The 11378-nt window shown below is 43.8% G+C and overlaps 1 protein-coding gene across 2 annotated transcripts in view; it reads right to left on the minus strand.

Annotated features, from left to right (window-relative positions):
- Positions 1-2902, minus strand: part of SUCLG1 (succinate-CoA ligase GDP/ADP-forming subunit alpha) — a 40743-nt gene extending 37841 nt beyond the window's left edge. The window contains exon 1 of one of the 2 annotated variants that reach the window (XM_055399970.2): positions 2749-2902. In XM_055399970.2, the coding sequence (XP_055255945.1) occupies positions 2749-2845 (97 nt within the window). In that variant the 5' untranslated portion in view covers positions 2846-2902. The remainder of the gene's footprint in view (positions 1-2748) is intronic. The other variant, XM_088841324.1, reaches the window with a different exon arrangement.
- Between the last annotated feature and the right edge of the window lie 8476 nt (positions 2903-11378).

The raw sequence follows: 11378 nt of genomic DNA on the forward strand, positions 1-11378 counted from the left end.
AAATCTTGCCATTTGTGACAACACACACGGACCTGGGGGGCATTACACAAAGTAAAATAAGTCAGACAGAGAAAGACAAATACCAGATGATCTCACTTATATGCAGAATCTTAAAAAAAAAAGAGACACAAAACCCGAGTTCACAGGTAAACAGACTGGTGGTTGCCAGAGTTGGAAGGTGAAAGGGCAAGTGAGGAAAAGGGAGTCAAAAGACACAAATTTCCACTTATAAAATAAGTCATGAATATGTAATGTACACCATGGTGACTACAGTTGATACTACTATATTGCACATTTGAAAGTAGCTAAAAAGTACTCATCACAAGAAACAAAATTGGGAAATTATGCATGGTGACAGACACATATCACAGTAGACAGACACCAGAATATATACAAATATTAAAATATTAGGCTGTATACCTAAAAGAAATATAATGTTTCGTGTCAATTATACCGCAATAAAGATAAAAAATACTAGCTCTTGTTCCCTATTTACTTCTCAAAGGCCCAACTTATAGGAACTACTGGCGTGTGTTTAAAACAATTTTGCACTACCTTATACTTCTTGAAATCTTTCACTATTTCAATTTCGAAGGTCAAAATCCTTAAGCATTCTCATGGGAGAAATCCTTATTTTTCATTTTATTTTCTCTCCCCACTTCAACTGAGTTCTTCCTCTGTTTTCCTAAGGACTGTTCTTTTGGCTCAAGAATTTCTAAATATTCTAGGCTGCCCTCAACAGGTCTCTCAGAGGCATCAACAAGAGTTTGGAGTTTTTTCCTAACTCAAATCAACATTGCAACACTTACGACCTTCAGCACAAAGCGTGCATTAAAACTTAAGAGAATAAAGGGGACAAAACTCCACAGTAACTCTAGTTCTGCTACCAACCTCAGAGTCTAAATAATTTGTGAATGTCTTTTAAAAAAAGTTTGCAAGGTGCTATTGTTGTGGCTGTGATTTTTCTAGTGAGAATGGAAATGGGCTTAGGAATGTGACATGAGAAAAGATGTGGAAGATTCAGAGGTTCTTAAACATCAACCCTGTTATTTGTGACCTCTCTAATATAAAAGATACCTTGGTTTAGATCTCAGAACTTTAGTGACAAGGTAATCACATGACTAAGATAATTCCAGGCCACTCCAGCAACAGGAAGCTAAACTAGATGACCTCTTAAAGCCTCAGTATCCCAAAGTCTAGGAATAAAGAATAAAGAAGCTCCAGCTCTGTGAGAACAGGATTGTTAAGTATCGCTAAGGGTGGATTCAAGATCTTAATCTTTCAGACACTTTCTTCTATAGACTCTGCTCCTAAGACAGCAAACCTATCTGAGGCAAGGATTTTACAGAAACTCAGAAAAGCAAGAAAGACATGGGTATAACTAATTCTTTTTTTCTTTCTGCCTAAAACATCCTTGATTATCCTTTAAATTATGTAATAAAAATCTCCAGAAAACTCTTCCAAAGAAACCCAACGTCTTCCTACTTGCCAAAGTTTGTCCTCAGGTGATCTGGTAGCTAAGTGTAGCAAGAGAGTGTACAACCACTTTTTAAAAGTGTACAATCACTTTTAAAATGTAATTTTCTCAAGAAATGAATCATCTCATCCAATATTCAGTACCAGCAGCAGAACTAGGAGCAGAGCAGAAAAAAGGGAGAGAGAAAAAAACTAACTTTGGTTGAGTAACTATTTCAACCAAGGTGCTTTATATAAATTGTTCCCTTTATTCTGCATGGTGAATCCTGGACTTCATCATTTTTAGGATGCACTTTTTTTTTTCAATTTTTTTTTTTTTTTTTTACATTTCTTAAATCAGGATGAGACTCACAACCAATGGTGTGTCACAAATTTAATTAGCAATCATTTCCCACTGTTAGTGGCAGACAAAACAGCAGTACATCTTACAAGTGACAGTGTCTCAGATTGATTAAAATATGGTAATGATTTCATGGAACGTGAACAGAAATTGAGAAACAGATTTAGAAACACCCCCTAGAGTTATTACCTAGACTGTACAGAACCAGGCAGACTTCAAACCCTGATGTGGCTGATTCCAAAGTCTTTTCCTACACAACCTACCTAACGAACACAGAGACTTTGAACATAGCAAGAATTTTCAACAGTCAGCGTTATAAGCTACCTTGGGTGTTAAGTTTTCAGGAACTGAAGAATTCACACTGGAGACACTACAAGTAGTTGGTTAAGGGCCTAGCCAACCCTAAGCTTGCAGTTTTCTGGGCTGTGCTGACTCTAAATGCATCCTCCTGCAGATTCACCTTACAATCTAAGGAAAGGACAATTTAAAGTATAGGACCGTCCTGTACAAGGCTCAGCTTGACCCTTCAATTTGCTACCGGTTTCCTGCCCGTACTTCTCAACCCACTCACCCTCCCAGAGACTTCATCCTGGGCCACATCACTTCTCATTTTCCTAGAGCCTGTCCAGATGCCGGCCCCTCCCCCACTCATCACCGGAGGATCAAGGGCGTGCAAAATCCAGACACCGCGTCTGCAGAGCTCCCAGACCCGAATCCTGGCTGAGTCGCTTTACTTCCCCACTCGCCAGCAGCCCAACAGGTCCCCGCCCCACATATCGAGCAACGCTTCCTCCGTCCCCGGTGGTCCCAAGCTTGGGGCCCCCGCCGAGATCCCGCCCCGGAGGGCCCAGCCGCGGCCTGGACCGGGGCGCCGGGCCAGGTGAGGCCGGGAACTCGCGGGGTTTGGAGGACAGAGTCCCGGCCGGACTCACAGAGGAAGGCGCGGGACAGGAGGCGGGCGGCTGCAAGGCCGCTGCTGCCAGAGGCCATGGTCGCAGCGGCACGGGCAGCAGCGAGGGCTGCGGTCATCCGCCAATGACACTCCCAGGCCCCCGGGGAACCTGGCGGGGGCCGAGGCGCGAGGCGGCAACGGGTGGCCAGAGCGTTCGCCGGTATGAATTTCCCTCCACAGAGGCCTCTTCACCCAACATTGGCCCTCACAGGTATAGAAGAAAAAGGCTTCTTAACGGAGAAGTGGACAATAGTTTGACTTTTCCCCGGAAACGTGGCTTCGGCCAGACAGTAATTACAACTGGCAGCTCAGGGGACACCCCAGCGATGCCGGTCGGCGCGGGGCATTCTGGGAAATGTAGTTCAATGGCCACAATTTGTGGGAAGTTTGGGTGGGGGCCTGCGGAAAGAGAAGTGAAAGAGAAAAGGGGGAGTCAAAGCCACCGGCACGGTTTCTAAAGGAGTGAGGAAACAGTGAAGCGAGGTGCAAAGAGCAATGCAGAACCTTTCAAGGCCCTTCCAAGGACAACGTGCAGACTTCCTTCATTTCCCCAACTACCATATGGAGAGGGTGATACCCTTGCGAGGACCATCGTTACCAAAGGGAACGATGAATCTGAATTCATGCAGTGAAGAAGAGGATGTGACGAGAAAGACCAAACGCTACGTTCCTGGCACCTAACTTCTTGGAATATTAAGCTTTTGATTAAACAGGTTATTATGAAGCCTATAGAGTGCCTCTCCTGGAGAGCCCGGAGGACTGAAGTTAAAGATCAAATGAGTGTTAGTCACTCAGTCGTGTTCGACTCTTTAGGACCCCATAGACTGTAGCCCGCCAGGCTCCCTAACCCATGGGATTCTCCAGGCAAGACTACTGGAATGGGTAGCCATTTCCTTCTCCAGCGGATCTTCCAGACCCAGGGATCAAACCCGAGTCTCCGGCGTTGCCGGCAGATTCTTTACCATCTGAGCCATTCAGTTCAGTTCAGTCGCTCAGTCGTGACCGACTCTTTGCGACCCCATGAATCACAGCACTCCAGGCCTCCCTGTCCAGCACCAACTCCCGGAGTTCACTCAAACTCATGTCCATCGAGTCGGTGATGCCATCCAGCCAGCTCATTCTCTGTCGTCCCCTTCTCCTCCCGCCCCCAATCCTTCCCAGCATCAGAGTCTTTTCCAATGAGTCAACTCCACGCATGAGGTGGCCAAAGAATTGGAGTTTCAGCTGTAGCATCAGTCCTTCCAATGAACACCCAGGATTGATCTCCTTTAGAATGAGGGAAGCCCTAATTCACTTTCATGCATTGAAGAAGGAAATGGCAACCCACTCCAGTGTTCTTGCCTGGAGAATCCCAGGGACGGGGGAGCCTGGTGGGCTGCTGTCTATGGGGTCACATAGAGTTGGACACGACTGAAGTGACTTAAGAGCAGCAGATCCAATGAGACCGCTCCTTGTTTGAACAAAGCGTTCACTCCTCTGTGAGAGCTTTAGAAGGGACCTCCTAGAATCTTAGAGGGTTAGCAAGAAATAAAGTAAACCACCTCCCTGCCTTTGACCTTGATTGTTACTCCTCATCTTTATCATCAGTGAAATTATAACCCTAACTTACTTAAGTAATCATCATAATTTACACAGAGATACGTGTAAAGTAGGAGTGGGATTACCCATGGAGATTGCCCAGTATTTGCTCTGTGACTCAGTGCAAGTCCCTGCTTGGATTTGACAGAACCCCAAATTCCTCCCTCATCTAATGGATCATGGCCTTGCTATCATTTAAATATTACCAGTGGTTTCCAGATAGGTCCAGAATAAAGATTCATTTTAAAGAGCAAAGCTTTACATGATAATACTTATATTTTTGTTTCATTTAATTACTAAAATGGATGATGATGAAATAAATAACTTTGGTATGATTTTAATGAATTTTCATCTCCACAAAGAAAGGTGTTTTTTTTTTTGTTTTTTTTTTTTGTTTTTGGAAACTGATGTATCTCCAGCACCTGGAACAGTGCCTGGCACAAAGAGAGAACTCATTATTTACTGACCTAACATATAAGAGAAATACCATTTACATTATTTATTCATTTCACCCACAGTGGTTGATGTTCCTAAGATATTTCAATCCCTCTTAATAACTATGCCACCACCCCAAGTCCACAGCTTGTTAATGAGAGGCTACTGCACTAGACATGATCTATACTGTTTATCTTTGTAAGCAGATTGATTTTGGAGTCAGGTCTGGATTCAAATTCCAACTCTGCCACTGACTATATGACCTCTGGGTCTCAGGTTTTCTCACCAAGAAGGGGATGAAACTCCCTAACTCATCATAGGGTTATGACCAGTTAATGTATTAGTATGTAAAGTTTGTAGTACCTTGTAAACCTTCAATAAATGGTAGTTATTAAACATAGGAACTTTCTTCTTCACGTGGTAGGATGATAATGTGAGGATTTTACTAATATTAGTAACTGGATGTGGAACAGGACATTTCCATTTGGCAACAAGTCATAAGTACCTCCACATTCTAAGGAGGGGAGCCTAGAGGCTATCTCTCTCCTGACTTCAATAAGAGGTGGCCAAACTTGTCTTTGGATTTTCACTGTCACTGTCCAGCAGCTCCAATAAGCAAAAGACAGGAATTCATTCAGTGAGGGAATTCTGAGTCATGAGTTGTCAGTTTGATGTGTTTTTTTTTTCCCCCCACTCGCAGACAAATTAGTGGGAGAGGACTCCTAACAAGCAATCTAACAAAAATACGACATTAAATCCAAGGTAGAAATTCATGTGCCCTTCACAGTGCCTTAGAGTAGATCTGGTCAAAGAATGCTCAGGAAAACTTGAGTTTGATTGAAACTAACCTGGACATGGAACAACAGACTGGTTCCAAATAGGAAAAGGAGTACGTCAAGGTTGTATATTGTCACCTTGCTTATTTAACTTATATGCAGAGTACATCATGAGGAACGCTGGGCTGGAGGAAGCACAAGCTGGAATCAAGATTGCCGGGAGAAATATCAATAACCTCAGATATGCAGATGACACCACCCTTATGGCAGAAAGTGAAGAAGAACTCAAAAGCCTCTTGATGAAAGTGAAAGAGGAGAGTGAAAAGGTTGGCTTGAAGCTCAACATTCAGAAAACAAAGATCATGGCATCTGGTCCCAACACTTCATGGGAAATAGATGGGGAAACAGTGGAAACAGTGTCAGACTTTATTTTTTGGGGTTCCAAAATCACTGTAGATGCTGATTGCAGCCAGGAAATTAAAAGACACTTACTCCTTGGAAGGAAAGTTATGACCAACCTAGATAGCATATTAAAAAGCAGAGACATTACTTTGCCAACAAAGGTCCATCTAGTCAAGGCTATGGTCTTTCCTGTGGTCATGTATGGATGTGAGAGTTGGACTGTGAAGAAAGCTGATCGCCAAAGAATTGATGCTTTTGAACTGTGGTGCTGGAGAAGACTCTTGAGAGTCCCTTGGACTGCAAGGAGATCCAACCAGTCCATTCTAAAGGAGATCGATCCTGGGTGTTCATTGGAAGGACTGATGCTAAAGCTGAAACTCCAATACTTTGGCCACCTCATGCGATGAGTTGACTCACTGGAAAAGAGTCTGATGCTAGGAAGAATTGGGGGTGGGAGGAGACAGGGACAACAGAGAATGAGATGGCTGGATGGCATCACCGACTCTGTGGACATGAGTTTGAGTGAACTCCGGGAGTTGGTGCTGGACAGGGAGGCCTGGCGTGCTGTGATTCATGGGGTCGCAAAGAGTCGGTCACGACTGAGCAACTGAACTGAACTGAACTGAACCTAGAGACTAATGTCTGCTTCCTGACTGGAGAATTCCAGACAGGGGGCCAGCTGGAACTGCTCTCATTGGCAGGCGGGGAATTATTTGGTGTGGCAAAATGCGTAATATTCCCATCGGTGAAATGGACGTTGGGAAAGAAAGTTGAGCTTCCCCCTAAGAGGATCTACTGGAACAAAGAACCTTAGGATAAAAGACCATGGAAGACTCCCCTCTCCCCACCCCCAGCAGCAAGAGAGGGCAAAGGGAGTTATGAGAGTTCAGCCAAAGAGCATGAAACTCACATCAGGATGCTGTCTGGATGGAATTCCCTACTCAGGGAAAGAAGAGGAGCTACTGAAAAATCCACAAACAGCCAGAAACCTAGAGCATGTGGACCATCAGAAGAGAACCACAAACAGCACATTCAAAGAGATTTTATCCAAACTGCACCCCACCCCTGCAGGCCAAGAGCAAGGGAGTGAAGGGGGGAGGAGTAAATAGAGAAGAAAAGAGACTTTACTCCATCTAACTGCAGATTGGGGGTCCATAGTTCATGCCAGACCTGGAAGGGGGAGGAAGCTTTGAACTCGGTATACAATTGAAGTTTTAAATTGGATCTAATGGGACATCATTATTCACTTTTAAAATATGTTATTTATCCCCGTGGGTCAAAATTCAAAAAGTACAAAAAATTTATATAGTGAGAAAACTTCCTTCCACCTGTGTTTCTACCACCTGTTTCTTATAACCTCACATGGCAGAAAGAGGGTGAGAGAGCTCTCTGGGGTCTCCTCTATGAAGGCACTAACCCCATTTAAGAAAGTATCACCCTCATGACCTAATTACCTCCCAAAAGTCCCACCTCCTAAAACATCACATTGGAGTTTGGGGTTTCAACATACAAATTTGAGGGAGATGCAAACGTTCAGAACATTGTATCTAAGCCCAGTTTTGCCCACTTCTTTCTGGGAAAAAATTACCTTTTAAAGGGAAAAATAGCTGCCTTATCCTTCATAATAAAAGTACACTTAGAGAGAACTGTGTTGTAAACAAGAGAGGCTAGATCTTTGGGGCTGATGAGACAGCCTAAACCCTCAGTAGGTATCATTAATCCCTTCATAAAACAACGTTGAGAATTGGGACCTTGTATTCCCCTGGTGGCTCAGAGGTTAAAGCATCTGCCTCCAATGCGGGAGACCCGGGTTCGATCCCTGGGTCGGAAAGATCCCCTGGAGAAGGAAATGGTAACCCACTCCGGTTTTCTTGCCTGGAGAATCCCATGGACGGAGAAGCCTGGTAGGCTACAGTCCATGGGGTCGCAAAGAGTCGGACACGACTGAGCGACGGAATGGAACAGATTCTTGGCCTTGTTTATGGAAGATGGTACAACACAAATCAGAAACACTTAACCTCAGAATAGTTTCAGCTTTTGGAAAATTGGGAGAAGGGCTGGGGATTATTTTTATCTCAAGTACAGCTACAGAGGCAGAATCACACAGTGCAATTTTGAGAAAGAACCAGCTTAACATCATTGACTGATGTGAGCAGAGGCAGGCTCTTTCCCTCTCCTGTTACAGGAACTGGCACTGCTAACTCAGCTACCTTTGCCTAAGAATGAGGACAAAGGACTTTCTGACTTAAAGAGCCTTTCTCAAAGCCTGTTACACTTCTTTGAAGGGTTATAGCACTTCTGGAGGAGAAGGCAATGGCAAGCCACTACAGTACTCTTGCCTAGAAAATCCCATGGATGGAGGAGCCTGGTAGGCTGCAGTCCGTGGGGTTGCTAAGGGTCAGACAAGACTTAGCGATTTCACTTTCACTTTTCACTTTCCACTTTCACATATTGGAGAAGGAAATGGCAGCCCACTCCAGTGTTCTTGCCTGGAGAATCCCAGGGACAGGGGAGCCTGGTGGGCTTCTGCCTATGGGGTCACACAGAGTCGGACACGACTGAAGTGACTTAGCAGCAGCAGCAGCAGCAGCACCTCTAAAGGGGAGGTTTCATCTGCATTGTACCCTTATAGAAATGTCAAGAGCTTTGATCTTTCCTTTGGAAGAAATGGCTTCCAAATGTAATTTCTTTTTCCCATATTTGAGCCCTATTGCAAATGTGGTCCCCTAGGAAGGAAACTCTGAATACCCCGTGCAAGAATACTCTAGGGACCATCTCTTGTTGAAGGGAAGAGAGCAAGACTGGGCAGAGAGAGAGAGGTCCAGCTGCAGTGCAGGTCCTGTGCCAATCTTGGCCAGTGCCCGTAAGAATTGCCCTGATCTAGGCAAGATGCTGATGATGAAGCTGAAGCTCCAATATTTTGGCCACCTGATGCAAAGAGTGGACTTACAGGAAAAGACCATGATGCTGGAAAAGACTGAGGGAAGGAGGAGAAGAGGACAACAGAGGATGAGATGGTTGGATGGCATCACGGACTCAATGGACATGAGTTTGAGCAAACTCCAGGAGATAGCGAAGGACAGGGAAGCCTGGCATGCTGCAGTTCAGGGGGTTGCAAAGAGTCAGACATGACTTAGCGACTAAACAACAACAAGGCAATATGGGTCATCAACATGCTTGAGCAGCCCCGGGAGGGGCATGATAATGGATCCATGAAATTCCTGAAAGCACGGTGGTGGCTGGGGAGATAACTGAAGATTCTCTGCCAACAGTGGTCCCCAGTAGGAAGGCAGCATATCCGTCAGTATAGGAGCATATGGGAGACCCATCACAGTATCAACCAGATGTCCCTTCCAGGAGAAAGTCTGTTGGGAAATCTAGAACCCTTAGCAAAGCCATGAAGAAAACAGCTAGGTTTGGGTGTCCCTCCTTTGCCCACTCTATGACCTCATCCTTCTGAAGTCCAAGTCCTTTCCTTTCTCAAGGTAATCAATGCTTTCCCATGATGTCTAGTTGGACCAGTCCAGGGTTGGACCAGTCATTCTCTCGCAAAGTTTCTCATTGCCTTGACAAGTGGAACAATGCTATTGGCCCAGTTTAATAGACAGTCCCTCCCAAGTTACACATTCATATATTAACAGTGGTTGTCAACATCTTCACAAATAAGTGATTCATGTAGAGAATTTCTGGAATTAGAGCCAGGAGAGCTGATTTTGCACCCCTCTCTGATCCTTCTAGGATAATTTTCCTTCTTCATCAAGTACAGCTTTAAAAGTTTTCTGTCTTTCTCTTTTTCTGTCTGTGTGTATATATATATATGTATTCATATATGTCTGTGTGTGTGTGCATATATATACACATATTCATGTATCTTTATATATGTGTGTATATGTATATATTTATATATCTCTCTAGATGTGTATATACGTGTGTGTTTACTTTTTTATTTTTTGTTGCATATGAAAATCAAGACACCAAGAAAGAGCAACTTTCCTTGAAACTCTGGAATGTAGCTGAAGATGTAACATTGTGTCCCTCTCTGCAATCTAGTGGACTGCAAAGAAGGGTCCCCAGAATTAGTACTGAAAGGAGAGAAAAGCAAGGTCTTGAGGCCTGTGGAGAGGAAGGAAGAGAGACAGGAGAAGTCAGGTATGGCCTGAAAGAGGACTCCAAGGGGGAAGAGAGTAACCCATGTTCTTGGAAGACAATGGACTCCTCAAAAAGCAACTCCAAAGGCTACCAGGTCATGGAGCCTCTGTCTCAGGTCCCTAACTCCTCTGTGTACAGCACTTTCATAGCCTGGGACTCTGAAAATTGCCTTTTTCATTGAGACTTTACATATTAGTGAAATAAATGAGGGTATCGGGCTTTGAAGAATGGTATCACCTAACAGAACTTGAAAGGATCTTCATGGATCCAAGAGGATGCAATTTCATTCTGGGACATTGTCTCACATGGCCACCGGATTGTTATTTTATTCCCTAGAAGGATGAACCTATATTTAGCTTTGCTTCATGTCTTACACAAAGGTAATAAACTCACTCATTATACATTTTACAGATAATTTCTATTTTGATATTCATTCTTTCAGTGTCTTCTAAATATCCTCCAAGGTTAAACACATTACTTCTCTAACCAGAAAGAATAATCAATGGTTTTGGGTTTTTATGGATGACCTGTGATCCTCTAAGTTAGCTTATAGATTTATGTCTGCCAGAGATACAAATTTTCTCTTTCCAGCAGAAAAAGTAACTCCAAAGTTTTGAACCCACTTCCCCCCAAGTTTTCTTGCCCTGTTGAGTATTTCCTACTTTTATTATGTCACTTGGGAATCTCTGTGCCTCAGTTGTCTCACTTGTAAATAATAATAGTGGTGTTATATGCACCACAGAGTTCACTGCATCACTGTTTACAGCATCCAGGACACAGAAGCAAACTAAATGTTCATCAACAGAGGAATGGATAAAGAAGATGTGGTATATGTATACAACAGAATATTACTCAGTCATGGAAAGGAATGAAATTAGGCCATTTGTAGAGATGTGGATAGAGCTAGAGATTGTCATGAAGAGTAAAATCAGAAAGAGAAAAACAAATATCACATATTGATGCATAATGTGAAATCTAGAAAAATGATATAGATGATCTTATTTGCAAAACAGATACAGAGACACAGATGTAGAGAACAAACATGGACACCAAGGGGGATCAGGGAGGGGTGGTAGAATGAATTGAGAGATTGGGATTGATATATATATGCTGCTGCTGCTGCTAAGTCACTTCAGTCCTGTCCAACTCTGTGCGACCGCATAGACGGCAGCCCACCAGGCTCCCCCATCCCTGGGATTCTCCAGGCAAGAACACTGGAGTGGGTTGCCATTTCCTTCTCCAATGTGTGAAAGTGAAAAGTGAAAGTAAA

Source organism: Moschus berezovskii, chromosome 11 (assembly GCF_049115385.1).
Source record: "Moschus berezovskii isolate FMDL1 chromosome 11, NW_MosBer_1.0, whole genome shotgun sequence".
Taxonomy (NCBI): Eukaryota; Metazoa; Chordata; class Mammalia; order Artiodactyla; family Moschidae; genus Moschus; species Moschus berezovskii.